At 59.9% G+C, this 14587-nt stretch overlaps 2 protein-coding genes across 7 annotated transcripts in view; one reads left to right on the top strand and one right to left on the bottom strand.

Annotated features, from left to right (window-relative positions):
- LOC108395889 (uncharacterized) overlaps positions 1–14587 on the bottom strand; it is a 100680-nt gene that overhangs the window by 67795 nt on the left and 18298 nt on the right. The window lies entirely within an intron of this gene.
- Positions 484–14258, top strand: LOC140845773 (uncharacterized). Its single transcript, XM_073220762.1, has 17 exons — positions 484–932; positions 1007–1401; positions 3605–3748; positions 5916–6028; positions 6103–6293; positions 7300–7387; positions 7753–7808; positions 8043–8197; positions 8337–8860; positions 9613–9828; positions 10095–10198; positions 10684–10753; positions 11484–11549; positions 11891–11959; positions 12818–12939; positions 13048–13154; positions 13519–14258. The coding sequence occupies exons 1-16, from the start codon at positions 484–486 to the stop codon at positions 13133–13135; spliced, it is 2850 nt and encodes a 949-aa protein (XP_073076863.1). The 3' UTR covers positions 13136–13154; positions 13519–14258.

Raw genomic sequence — 14587 nt, 5'->3', positions numbered from 1 at the left:
GACTCAGCGAAGGCGGTGGTAAGAAGGAAGCATATTGCACCACAGGCCTACCTCAGGGAAGGACAATCCCATATGAACACTCTAAACTCACAATTAACCAAACTAGACAAAGAAGAAAAAGTGAGGCCCAAAGTCAGGAGGAGGGACATAATGATGATTAGAGCAGAAATAAGTAAAATAGAGAAGAATAAAACAATAGAGAGAATCAATGAAAGCAGGAGCTGGTTCTTCGAGAAAATAAACAAAATAGTAAACCCCTAGCCAGACTTACCAAGAAAAAAAGAGAGTCTACACACATGAACAGTATCAGAAATGAGAAAGGAAAAATCACTGCGGACACCACAGAAATATGAAGAATTATGAGAGAATTCTATGAAAAATTATATGGTAACGAAGTGGAGAACCTAGAAGATGGTCAGCTTTCTAGGAAAATGCAACCGTCCACGGCTTGACCCAGGAAGAAACAAAAACCTGAACAGACCAATGACCGGCAAGGAAACTGAATCGGGAATCCCCAACGGCAAGGACCACAGGCACCTCGGGAAAACACTTTTAATTCTGAAGGCGCGGCCTCCGGAGGCCTCTCCCCCGCCGCCCCGCCGCGGGTCCCGCCTGACCCTCTGCTCGCTCGGCCCTCGCCCTCGAGGCCGCCGCCGAGAACCTCCACACGCGGTAAGACGCCCGCGGGCCTCCCTGCCTGCGCGGCCCCGGCCCCTCCGCCTGTGGCCCCGTCCCCCGCCGGCGGCGGAAGGTCGGCGGAGCGGCCCCGGTACGGGGCCAGCGAGGACCCAGCACCCGCGTCGGCCGCCCCACGACCCCGCAGGCTCCGAGCCGCCAACCGAGCACTCGCACGATAGCCCCCTCACCGGCACCACCGAGACCCCCAGGCGGAGGCAGGGGTCCACGCGCCCCCGTCTGGGCCCCGCCGCCACGTACCTTGCGGCCCCACAGAGCCGTCGCTGTCGCCTTCACCCCTGAAGTGGGGCCCGCTCTGGACGCTCCGCAGCAGGTCCGACGGTGCACGGCTGGAGGCGGCAGAGCTGGACGAGCGCAGGTCCGGACGGGGTGGCGGCTCCAAGTCCGAGCCGATCGCCGGTGCCGCCGGGGCCTGCGCGCCGGGAGGAAGGCGCAGCCGAGCACAGCGCCGGTCCACCATCAAGGCTCCGCCGGGCTCGCTGCGCGGGCGGGACGCAGGCCGGAGGCACCCGGATACGGACGGGCGGACCAGAGCACGGACTGAGCTGCGGGAGCCGCTCCTCCTCGCGGCGCTCGCGAACCTACTGACTCTTCAATGTGACGGCTGCGGCGCCTACAGCTACTACGCCGCCGCCGGAGATATGTTTCCTACGAGCGCGCCCAATGGGTGCCTGCTCGGCGGAACCGCTCCCTCACTGGCCTCGGGTGCGGTCAGTCGGGGGAGGGCCTGAGCCTGACTCCCCAAGCTCATTGGTGGCGACGGCCTTCATTCGGGGGCGGGCCTTCGAGGGACGCTGCACGCTCATTGGCCGCGAGAGCTGTCAGACGGGGACTTTTATTTTGTTCAATGTACATTCTAATATTTCGAGATGACCCACGTGTTTTTATTTATTTATTTATTTATTTTATTGTGGTGTCATTAATACAGTCACATGAGCAACGATGTGGTTACTAGATTCCCCCTATTATCAAGTCTCCCCACACACCCCATTACAGTCACTGTCCATCAGCGTAGGGAGACGCTGTAGAGTCACTACAGGTCGTCTCCGTGTTGTACCGCCCTCCCCGCGCACCCCCTGCATTACATGTGCTGATCCCGATGCCCCTCATTCCCCTTCTCCCTCCCACCCACACTTCCCAGTCCCTTTCCCTTTGGTAACTGTCAGTCCATTCTTGGGTTGAGTCCGTTGTTGTTTTGTTCCTTCAGTTTTTGCTTTGATCTTAAAGCTCCACAGGTGAGTGAAATCATTTTTTGGTACTTGTCTTTTTTCTCCTGGCTTATTTCCCTGAGCATAATACCCTCTAGCTCCGTCCATGTTGTTGCAAATGGTAGGATTCGTTTTATTCCTATGGCTGAATAATATTCCATTGTGTATGTGCACCATCTCTTCTTTATCTATTTATCAACTGATGGACACTTACTTAGGTTGCTTCCATTTCTTAGCTATTGTAAATAACTCACGTGTTATTAAGTTACTTAATTTTCAAGTGACCGTAGATTTTCTAGATATCTTTCTAAAGGAACAAAAGCATCTCGTCGGCCTGGGGTGAGAGGTGTGGGTCCCAGAGTGAGGGAGGGATGGGCTCTGGGGTGAGGAGTGGGGCCCTAGGGGTGAGGCGTGGGGGCCTGGGGGTGAGGGATGATGGGTGCTGGGGTGAGGTGTGGGGCCCCTGGGGGTGAGGCGGGGAGACATGGGGGGTGAGGGGTGATGGGCCCTGAGGTGAGGGGGGGGGCCCTGGGGGGTGAGGGATGATGGGCCCTGGGGTGACGGGTGGGGGGCCTGAGGGTGAGGGGTGATGGGCCCTGTGATGAGGGATGGGGGCCCTGGGGTGAGGGGCAGGGACCCCACGGGGTGAGGGGTTCTCCCTGTGTAAATCCAGGGAGGGCAGATCCCAGGGCAAAAATACCTTTCAAAGCGAAATCAGGCAAAGGGACAAATAATGTTTAAAAGCCATTTATTGCCTAGAAGCAGTCGCCCTGCGTCTCTCTCCTGATGCAGTAGAAGAGACCAAATACTCCCACCAAACTCTCTGGGGCAGATAAGCCCTCGTTCGCCTACGTGATTACCCACTGACGTGAAGACGGACAACTTCTCTCCACCCCTTGGAAACACCTGTTGATACGGAGATGCACTATAGCCAGGCCAAGAGATTCTGGAAATACTACAATTTTACCCACACCCTGTCTGTGGAACACGTGTCTATGGCCTCCCTGTATGTACTCAATTAAATTTTGTTACTTTTTCTCCTGTTAATCTGATTCATGTCAATTTGTTTCTTAGACCAGGTAAGGGAACCTCGAGGGACAGAAGAAATTCTTCCTCCCACCACCAGTCAAGTAGCTATGTTTACTAAGGGCTGAACCAGGACCTCTCTCTTTTTGTTAAAAGAACCAGAATGGTGTGGAGAAAATGGAAATTACAGCCAGGATCCTTGCCTGGGTGTCACCCATTGTAGACCTGAAGTGCGTGTTTGCATGTCTATGAGATGTTTACCGAGAGGCTGGTCAGTCTTGGGAGTGTTAGGCAGAAAAATAGATAGGAGCAGGATGAGAGGGAATTAAGGTCAGTAAAGTTCACTAAAAAAGGGACTCGAAAAGCATCCTGTCCCAGGGGACTGAGGAGGAGCAGAAAAGAAAAAGTAAAAGCTAGTGAAGTGGTGCAGGAATGTGTGCTTGGACCCCTGCAAGCTGCTACTTCATGTGTCTGCACCCCAGCCTCTCTCCTACCATTTCCCCTTGAAAAGCCCTGACCGCTTGTGTGTCAGGAGGACGGTGGTTCTCTAAGGCAGGAGCCTGCCACTCCCTCGTTTGCTAGCAAGTCAATAAACTATTCTTTCCTTTCCTCAAAACCGTGTCACTGTCTTTTGTGATTTGGCTTAAGGGACGAGGACCGGTTTTCCGTATCAGGAGCGGCCCCCCGACCAAGTGCCCACAGTGCCGCTCCCTCGGTGTCAGAGCCCAAGGCCGAGCTGTCCTGGAGGAACGCAGAGCTCCTGCCTTCCTCCTCGCTAGCCACAGGGGACTGTGCCGGCAAGGAATTCGTGCTGTGCGGTAGCTCGAGCAGAAGCCTCTAGGATTCCCTCTAAAGTACACATTGAAAGCAGTAACGCCTTCCAGGAGAGAGTACAGAAACCGGTGTCACCACCAAGGATTTGGAAGATGTCGGAGTGGTGATTCCACATACCCTTGTTGAAGTCACTCACTTGGCCTACTCCGAAAAGAGATGAATCTTGTAGATGCCAGTGCATGATTGTCAACGTAATCAGACTGTCTCAGATTGCAGTTACTGCTGCACATGGGGCTTCATCACTTGGTCCCCAAGCACCCAGTGTGTAAGTATTGGTCAGGAAAATGCTCTTTGTTCTCTTCCTGTGAGTAAAGACCAGCAGGGCAGTTAGCTTTCAGCGGACAAGGAGAGAAATCTATCTGAGAGGCATATCAGTCCTCCAGACTTAGGTTGTCATTTGGACAGAAGGAATCTTCATTCTCCTTTTCCTTCCAGAAGACGTCCCACTGGCCCATCCCATTGATGGTACTATACCGATTGGACCCAGTGATCGGGAAGTACAACTAGTCTAAGCATATTGAAAGATCAGTCACGTGTCGAAAGGTGGGAAATAAATCCAACAAAAATTCAGGGGTCTTTCACCTTAGAGAAGTTTCTAGAAGTCTATCGTGTGAGCATGCCAAGCACTCCCTTCTAAGGTGATGAATAAGCTGCTGTATCTGACCCCTCTTCACACCAAAAATAAAAAAGCATAGCATTCTGGTGGACCACCTCGGATTTCAGAGGCAGCATAGACCTCATTTCCAGTGTGCTACTCTGACCCATTTACTGATTGGTCTGAAAAGCACCTAGTCTGAGAGCAGCCTGGACCTTTGGAAGGTGGAAGGCAGGAGATGGCAACACCTGGAACCCCTCTCATTGCTACCCCCTTCCAGGTGCACACCTGAAAATGGCCTAGCGGGGAACGGACCTGCCAAGATCACAAGGCCCGGACCCCAGCCTGACTTGCGTGCTGTTCCACGCTCCGTGCCAAGCCTGGTTGGGATTCCTCCATCTCTGAGTCTGTGAGTCACACACACGTGACACCAGCCCCCAAGAGCTGGAGGGGTCATCCATGTATCCCTGGGGATGTCCCTAGGGAGGAATGTCTGGCATGACCCTCCCTGTGCAGGCTGGGACATTGGGCAGCTCCTGGGAGGTACTATGGCTTCAGCAGGACAGGGAACTGGTGACAAAGAGCGGCCTGAGCTCAGCTCTTGTCTCCTCAGAGCTGGGACCCTGGTGTCATTGCCAAAGAGCAAGGGGAGGGATCTGGTGGAGATCTGTGTACTCAAGCATGGCAAGGGCCAGGAGGGTGGGCAGTCAGCAGCCCAGAGGGGGCGTGTGGGCATGTCTGAATGCAGGTAGGGGCCCTGGAAGTGGACCCGTGAAGAGGTGATCACACCCAAGACACGCCCAGTAGAACGTGAATTGTGACCCGGACGGACCCCAGCTCCTGGTCGCAGACCCCAGTCCTGCTCACTTGACCGGAGGCGCTCGACAGAGCAACATGCGGTCTTGTTGTGCGGAGCCTTCTGAAGGCATGGGAGTCAGGGAAGCTGAGAGGGAGAGTCTTCCTGCTCGCTGTGGGCGTTGGCTGAGAGAACACTTCCAACGCCTCTGTCCGTGTCTCCCGAGGAGCCCCGAGGTAACACAGGGCAGCCTAGAGCGGGCCACCTCCAGGACCAGGCCACTGTGTGACCCATCCCGGGCTGACCTTTCCCCCCGGCTCCTTGTGTGTGTGCAGTGGGCGTGGGGCATGCGGGGACTGAAGGCTGGGGAGCAGGGGGGCAGTCAGTGTCACAGCGCTGGTCTCATCATTCAGGACATGGAGGTGAGTGTTGGGACCAGGTACTTCCACTCACATGTTAATCCTGAGCCCGGGGGGTGACCTCTTCTTCCCCCAGGGACTGGATGTCTAGGCAGATGGCCCTCTGTGCCTGGTCTCAGGGGCAGGGTTTGGGTTCCACACTGCTCCCTGCGGGGAGGTCCACGCAGCCCCGGTTGCCTCCTACCCTCGTTACCAGGCTCTGGCTTTGCAGAGCTCCACCCTGGGGAGCGAGGAGGACCTGACTGATGGATTTACCTACTCCATTTCCCCTGCACCTGGGGCAGGCTGCCTACACTCCAGGACCCCACTACAAGCCTGGTAACCGGCCAGGGCCCTCCCAGGGCTGCCCCACGAGATTGGTCAACAGACCCACTCCAGAGAGCCTGGAACCTCGATCCCGGGGGGCACCCCGTGCCGCTCCTTGCTCGCACCTCAGGGGGCTGGGGGCTCTCGGGTGAGGTGCAAACCTCCTTTGTCCTAGTGGTTCCTGGGTTTCCCACTGACTATCTCCCTGTTGCCCCCCCTCAGCGTGAACCTGAGCCATCTGTCCATGGGACTGATGTCCCCAAGCGCAGGGTGCCCCGGACAGGAATGAGGAGGAAGGGGAGAAAGCTCACGGGACGAGTGGAACTAGCTCCAAACACCAGCTGGAGCGCACCCAAGGCCACACTCCCTCCCGAGGACGCTGACCAGCTGACCACGGGCCAGCGGCTCCCCTGGTGAGCACCCACCCCCTCCTCCTCACAGTCGGGCCTCTGCCCACAGCCCGCGGTGTGTCTTGAGTGTCCCCACATGTGTCTGAGCCTCAGCGTGCTCCTCTGACAGGCAGGGTGGTTGGCGATCAGCCTGTTACGGTGCCCATGGGTAACACGAGAGGAGCTTAGAGGGGCTCCCTGGTGCCTGGCAGTGCAGAAAGAACTGCCGGCGAAGCCGGGCCACTTTGGGGCTTACTTCTCTTTACCCGATGAGAAGCCTTTGGCCTCACCCATCAGTGGCTTGGAGCCTGGCTCATTTGGAAAAGCACAAGGGAAGCAGCCTTTTGGAATGGAGGATCACGATTCCCTGTGGCTGTGCCTGGTCCTTGTCCTCATCATGGCCACACGAGGGACCTCTGGGGACAGCAGAGGGGTACCTCGGAAGGTTCGGGTAGGACTTCCTTCAGCCACAATAGGTATGAAGCACCCACTTTGTGCAGACCCTTTGGGGACACTTAGCATAACTGAGTGAAGGAAGCAGACACAGTACTGGGACCCCCGTCCCGTGTGGAGTCGGGCAGTCACTTCAGGCGTCATCCGCAGGTCACAGCCGGGAAGCATCACGGGCGATACCCTCACCGCCTCCTCATGTAATGGGGGGCATGACAAGGGGCCAGAGGAGGATCTGAGAAAGTGAGCGTTCACTGGGCCAGGAGGGGGCACTGCCTGTGTGCACAAAGTGGGTGGAGGAGGCGTGTAGGCCTTGGGGCAGGGGGTGCACAGCAGAGCCCAGCAGGTCACTCATCTTCGGGATCCCATGGGCGGGCTGACGACTGGGGACTTCCTATTCGGGAGGATGGGAGAGGATGGGGTCCCAGGACAGACGCGCAGGGTCAGGAAGGGGGAGGGGCAGGTGCCTGGACAGGCAGGGGAGTGCACAGCGGCCAGGCCCACGCAAGGGCGGACCCGGAGGGCAGTGTGGCTGGAAGGACCAGGCTTCTCACTCTGCCACCCCCCGGCCTTACCCCAGCCCCAGGATTGGATGGGCTAGGCGCCTTGCCTGGGAGCCCGAGCATGTGCCCTGCGCCATCGATGCCAGCCAGCTTTCATCCACCCTGGTGGGCCGAGTCCTCCACCACTTGGTCCAGGAGGAGCACCTGGGACCCACGGTGGCAGAGCTGGAAGGTGAGGGGCTGCGGCCAGAGGACCATGTAGGGTGGGCTTTCCGGACTGGGGTTCCCTTCAAGGCAGTGAGGGATCTTCTGTCATTGTAAGGCGCGAGGAATCAGGCCCAGGGTGACCCTTTCTCTGTGTCCTGCTTCAGACCCACGGCAGATGCAGCTGGCTCCACAGACACGGGGAGGGCCGGCATGGTGGCTAGAGCCCGTCCAGGAGCTCCCTGAGACCCCTGTGCTGGAGCGACAGCCGGTGTCACCTGCATCAGCCCCTGCAGAGCCAGAGGATGTCCCAGCAGTGGCCTTAGGCCCCCCTGGCAGGCCCTGAGCTGGAGCCCCAGGAGCCCACAGCAGAGCCTAGCAGGTCAGTCATCTTTGGAATCCCATGGGCGGCCTGACAACTGGGGACTTCCTATTCGGGAGGATGGGAGAGGATGGGGTCCCAGGACAAACACGCAGGGTCAGGAAGGAGGACGGGCAGGTGCCTGGACAGGCAGGGGAGGGCACAGTTGCCAGGCCCACACAAGGGTGGACCCGGAGGGCAGTGTGGCTGGAAGGACCAGGCTTCTCACTCTGCCACCCCCCGGCCTTACCCCAGCCCCAGGATTGGATGGGCTAGGCGCCTTGCCTGGGAGCCCGAGCATGTGCCCTGCGCCATCGATGCCAGCCAGCTTTCATCCACCCTGGTGGGCCGAGTCCTCCACCACTTGGTCCAGGAGGAGCACTTGGGGCCCACGGTGGCAGAGTTGGAAGGTGAGGGGCTGCGGCCAGAGGACCATGTAGGGTGGGCTTCCCGGACTGGGGTTCCCTTCAAGGCAGTGTGGGCTCTTCTGTGATTATAAGGCGCGGGGAATCAGCCCCGGGGTGACCCTTTCTCTGTGTCCTCGTCCAGACCTACGGCAGATGCACCTGGCTCCAGAGACACGGGGAGGGCCGACTTCATGGCTAGAGCCCGTCCAGGAGCTCCCTGAGACCCCTGTGCTGGAGCGACGGCCAGTGTCACCTGCTTCAGCCCCTGCAGAGCCGGAGGATGTCCCAGCAGAGGCCTCAGCCCAGGGGCCAGGCCCTGAACTGGAGCCCCATGAGCCTTCGGGCCTGGGGCCCAGGGCACTCGCTAGAATGGCACCAGGCGTGGCAGAGCCAGTTCCAGATCCAGAGCCCACCAGCCCCAGTGCTGCGAGCCCCTGGGATATTACAGGAGTGGTCTCAGGCCCCGAACTGGAGCCCCATGAGTCCTCGGGCACGGGGCCCATGGCACCTGCAGGAATGGCACAGGGCCGGGCAGAGCCACAGGTGGTCCTGGAGCCCACCAGCCCCTGTACCGTGAGCACCCGGGATTTGCCGAAGGAGGAGGAGCAGACCATCCTGGCATTTGCCCCACGCCTGGTGGCCGAGCAGCTGACCCTGATGTGTGCGGTGAGCGGAGCAGGATCTCAGGGTCGGGGGTGGGCTTTCCCTGTGTCACGGGCTGCCCCAGACCTGCCATTCCGACGTGGACTCCTGTGATCTGGGCACATGTCCCAGCTTCCCCACGGATTCAGCATGTGCCCTGGGAGACTCTCCTCACCCCTATGCCCTTACTGACCACATGGGGACAGTATGGCTGGCCCTTAGGGATCCTTACAGACCAATGAGAAGGAGCGGAGGGAAGGTGTGCAGAGCCTGGCTGGGCTGGGAGGGGCAGGGCAGGGGAGGGGTGCTCAGGGAGGTGCTGCCAGGGCCTTAGGTCCTCGGGCCATTGGCCTGGCAGGCTCCTATGGCCTCCGCACTTCAGAGGCCCCTGCCATGGACCTGACTGCGTGGGAGACACAGACACCAACAAAGGCCCTGGGTGGAGTTGTTTCAGGGGAAACTGCACCTGAGTGGGGATCGGGATCCACGGGGTGGCAGCATGAGAGGCAGATGCCCCAGGATGGCAGGGTGAGCTGCCTTGTGCCTCAGGGAAGACGTGAGTGAGGGTGCCTGTGAGCAAAGCCCCTCTGTGTCCCATCACTCTGGGGTCCTGTGCATCTGGTCCTGGGCGCCTCAGTGGACGGGGTCTGAAGTCTGGATGGCCACAAGGCTCACAGCACATCCCCAGCTGCCTGTGCCCCAGCTCTGACCAGTGACCCAGCCTGGGAACAGGGGCACCAGGGGCACAGCTGGATGACACCTCTTGTCATCCCCAGGAGCTGTACAGTAGGGTTGAACGTGGTGAATGCAAGGTCTATGTAGAGAGACATCCACTGAGGGAATCCATTGTACTCCTGAACCCCAACATCCTTAACGTCATCAAGCACTTTGGTACCACGTTTCATTTTGTCATCTCCTCCTGCCTCGGGGGCCCGAGCACGACAGCCCAGGACAGGGCCCGAGTGGTGGAGTTCTGGATCCAGGTGGCCAAGGTCTGTCATGGGACGGCCCCCGGGGTCCCCTCCTTTGCCAGCTCTCAGGATGGGTGCCTGTGGACCTGGACTAGCAGGCCCCGGGGGTGGGACAGCCATCCCTGGACCCTTCCTTGGGTTGAGCCACAGTCCTCCACCCAGGAGGGCTGCTCAGCAGGTACCAGGTGTGCTGGGCTCCCTGGGTGTCTATCTTCCTAAGGACAGGAGTTCATAGGGGGATAGAGCAGAGAAGCAGGCCACGCTCTCAGCTCTGTCTTCCCTCCCAGGAGTGTCTGGCTCTCAGAAATTTCGGGTCCTTCCGTGCCATCATCGTCGCCCTGCAGCACCCTCATGTACGTCGCCTGGAGAACACCTGGGGACATGTTTCCTGGTGGGTAGTCCTGTCCCTGGGACCGGGGCACCTGAGTGGACAGGGACACGCCTACATCTTGCGGTGTCCCTCAGTGTGCTGAGACTTCCTGGGAGGTGGCAGAGCATAGGGGCGGGGATGGCGGGCTCTTCTGGCTCCCTGTGGGTTAGGCCAGGGGTACCCGTGCAGGAATCAGTTTCCTCCAATGTCAGGTGTGGGGTGAAGCCCATTGGAGATCTGGAGCTTGTGCTCTGCAGCAGGAGGTCTCTGCCCCAAGGACAGCGACCTGGCCCAAAGCAGATTCGCCCCCGGGAGAACAGGGAATGGAGGCCCTGGGTGGAAACATGAAGCCCCCTCTGCAGGCCACAGATTTCCAGGGCTCAGGGCCGTGGTGGGAAGCCTCCTGTGGGCTAGTGGGCCTTCTAGGATCCCTGGGAAAAGGGGTCGGCCCCGAGACTCTCCGCCTGCTGGCCGCATGTGTCCCTCCTCCTCTCCCCTCCCCGTAGGAAGAGCTCCTGGATCTACAGAAAACTTAAAAAGAGGAACAAGGGGCTTAAAGGGAAGCAGCTCCTCGAGGTAAATGGGGGCTGGATGTCTGGAAGGGAGGGGTTCTTGGGGCAAATCCTCTGCTGCGCTGCGGCACAGCTTTGGGAAAGACTCGAGGAGTGCGGGGTGTGCAGGGGAAGTTGATAGGGAAAGTAGGGTCCCCCAGGCCCATGAGGGCCTCGTCTGTCTCCCTCCCTTGTTCTACTTGACTGCGGGCCTGACATCCACTGAGGACCCAGGGGACAGTCCCCCGGTCAGGGCTGGGGCTGGTGTGGCGTCGGCAGCAGGGTTGGGGCCTGTGGCTGAGCAAGGTCGGCTTCTCCCCTGGGTCCCCTGAGCCTGTCATGACCCCTCTGTGGCCTCAGGCTCCCCATGTGTACATGGAGGGTTGCCGTCAGCCTGGCGGGCGGGCCTCCCAGGTGAGCAAGGGTTCAGAGACCACAAGAAGTGCTTCAGCTTTGTGCACCCCCCTGGTCATGTGAGGGGAGCCGTGCTGATTGCCGGGTGACAGTGAGTGCTCAGGGCACCCTGGGAGGCAGAGGGGCCTCCCCTGACCCTCTCATGGCGGTGTCCATGGCCCAAGGACCCGCATGAGTATGAGTGTGTGCCGGAGGTGGGGTTGCTCTGGGCTGAGAGCCTGCTGGAGGTGGGGATAGCGTAGGTGCCAGGGGGCTCGGGCAAGGCATCCATCCACCACGGTCTGGCTGTGGGAGGCACGTGGGAGGGGAGCATGAGCACCTGAGTGTCGTGCACCTTGCAGGACGCGAGGGCCATAGTGAGGAAATGGCACCAGTCCCCCAGGGCATCCCAGGATATGAAGAAGCAGGTGAGAGTGGGGTGGCCAGGGTCAGGGCGGTGGGGTGACCTTGCACCTGCTCCTGGTCCCACCAGCTCTGAACTGCCAGCTCTGGTGTGACCAGAAGGGGGGCGAGAGCAGCTGGGTACAGGGGGAAGTTGGAGGACAGGTGCCGGGCCCACAGGTCCTGGGAATGGCCAAAAGCCAGCCCTGGGAGGGCCCGGGAGGGGAGAGCAGGGCGAAGGGAAGGGGGGAGGCCGCACAGGGTGGTCCAAGGGAGCTGGGGGCTGCGGGTGTGGGGTTCAGGGGAGGCTCTGTGGGCGCCCCTGAGGCAGGTGGGGACTCATCACCTCCCCACCCCGGTCGCACAGGGCATGATCCCGCCGCTCGCACTGATCCTGTACGATGCCTTAGAGAAACAACAGGAACATCATGTGGATGTGAGTGACCCGGCAGGGCTCAGGGGGGCAGGATGGTGGGGTTTAGCGAGGAGAGAGCCCCCAGTGAGCCCGAACCTCTCCGCACCAGTCACCCCCTCCTGAGTCCCCCCTCTACCCCAGGACCTGGGCTTCTTGGAGAGGACTGCCAGAAGGGCCCACCTAAGCCCCGGTCCTGGCCCCAGGGCAGGCGGGGCTGAGGGCTCCAGGGGGAAGCCTGTGGGCAGGACTGGTCTCCCCGTCAGGCCCTGCCCAGGGGGAGGGATGCTGCTCCTTCAGAGCAGGAAGCACATCGGGGGCTGGCAGTGCCTTCCCGCCTGAGGCCTCAGCTCCCCAATGCAGTTCCCGCTTCTCGGTAGCCCCGAGCCCAGGCCAGGCCCGGGTGCTGTTTCTGGGCAGGCCTGCCCCTTGGAGAGCCCTGGCGGTCCTCCACCTTGAGAAAGGGTGGGGACGTACCGGCCTCATTCTGGGCTCAGGGGGCTGTTTCAATGTACTTTTGCCACCTTGCTGCCTTCCAGGGTGATGGTATAAAATAGAGAGTTGAGTGCCCAGTCATGAAAGGTGAGGGATGTAGTCAAGACCCCCTGGACAGGACCTTGTCTGGGCCATCCCCTGGGTCTAACGTGTGTTGAGAGTTAAGACACGGAGAGCTCAGGAGACTAAAGGCTTTGTAAGGTGGGGGATTGGGAGGCATCAAGGCCACCTTCCTGGAGGAGGAGCTGGAGACCCAACAGTGGGAACAGGCAAGGCTGGATGGCATTGGAAGGAAGGCAGGTTTCTGTGAGCATAGATTTGGGATCATCCCAGTGCCCCACTCCTCACCCCCCTCCTCGTCTGCATCCTGTCCTTCCTCTGCCCCAGGTCACTGACTTTGTAGTGGAGCTCCTCACATACAAGTTCCTGGCCAGGCAGTATGACCTGGAGCCCAAGGAGCACTTCCTGTCCTTTTTCCGGAGAGTGAAGCTCCTGCATGAGGACCAGAGGTGAGGCTGCCAGGAGTGGGGTGTGGGCTGTATCTGCCGGCAGGCTCTGGGGGAAGGGTCCCCTGCCATGGGGCTCCAGGGGCTCACAGGTGTCCCTCTGTCCTGCAGCTACGGCCTGTCCTGCCAGCTGGAGCCCCCAGGTCAGAGGGCAGGCAGAAAAGGACTGTTTAAGTGCTTCAGGTCCCTCAGGATTTAAACTTATGGGCCAGGGCCAGGTGAGTTTCTGGGCTGGGGCAATCAGCAGGGGGTGGGCTGTTCCCCAGCCTCAGGGAAGCTTTGGGCCATGCACGGTGTGGGGGCGTCCTAAAGACCGGTGCGGCTGCAATCCCGCTCCACTGCCGATCGGTTGTGCCAGACTGAAGGGTGGTTCCCGGCCCCCTCTGGGACCCAGTTTCCTCCTCTGTGAGTAGGTGACGCTCAGAAGCCTTCCCGTAACAGGGACTCCCTGGGTGCTGGTGATTGACAGGACCCTCTGCACAGGGCCTGGAGCCCAGAGGGCAGTGGGGACGGGGTGGAAGCAGGATAATGGGGGGAACCCGGGATAACCTGTCTCTTCTGCTCACCCGCGTGGCCCTGTAGCTGCTGTCATCGGGCCCTCGGCCCTGCTGGTGTCCTGGCTGCATGTGGAGGAGACCTTCTTCCCCTTCGGGCAGGCGGCACCTGGCGCCCCAGGACCCCAGCCTGCCTGCTGCTCCTCCTCCTCCCGCTGCTCATCCCGAGCCTCTGCCGGGGCAGCTGCTCTGGCACCTCCTCCGTCGGCAGACTCGGGCAGCTCCCCAGGCTGCCGCTGCATCCTCAAGGACCCGTATGTAGCTGCGGCGCACCTGGCCACCTTCGTGCTGTGTCGTCCCCTCTGCTTCTGGCCCGTTGGACAGAGGTGAGCCGCCCCACCGTGTGGAGGATGTTCCCCTTCGTACAGGTGGCCTCCCGCCATGACACCAACTTGTCCCTGGGCGCCGTCAGCCACTGAGTCATAGCCACAGGGTTCCAGGAACAGGTGGGTGTTGTTCTCACGAGGCCCGGCCTTTCCCAGGATGGAAATAGACTCAGCGCAGTGCTGCGAGGGACCATGGCCTCCTGATGCCCAGCGGAGGCATCCGAGGATGCAGGGGTGGCCGACTGTCACAGGGTACCGGGACTTGCTTACAGGGGAGCTCCCTGTACAACTTCCTCCCCTCATCCCTGAGAAATAGCCTCCCCAGGTGCAGTGTGCTCTGGGTGTTGTCTCTGAGGTTTATGGTTCCTGGGGGTTGGGGTCATCCCTGTGCAGAATATAATAAATGCTGAACGGATTGCCACCACACTGCTCTTTCTTCTGAAAGCTCTGCCCCTCCTGCGGACATCCTGTGCCCCAGCCCACCCCACCCCAGCCTCAAACTCTCTGACGCATGGGGGCCCTGACCTCTGCCAGGTTGTCCTCCATGCTCTGTCCTCCCCCCATAAGGTGCTGAGGAAGAACAGGGCGCTCCAAGCCCCAGGCTGGCACAACTCAGCAACACGGGGGAGGGCTGTTCAAACAGAAACTGAACCTTATTTCCTGTCACCTGTAGATTATGATCAGACACCAAATCTTGTTCATTAGAAACCCCAGGGTGTCTCTTCACATCTTGAACACCACTGCAGATGTACCCAAGTAGATCCCAGGGCT

This window comes from Manis javanica, chromosome 13 (assembly GCF_040802235.1).
Source record: "Manis javanica isolate MJ-LG chromosome 13, MJ_LKY, whole genome shotgun sequence".
Classification (NCBI taxonomy): Eukaryota; Metazoa; Chordata; class Mammalia; order Pholidota; family Manidae; genus Manis; species Manis javanica.
This window is presented reverse-complemented; position numbering and strand designations above follow the sequence as displayed.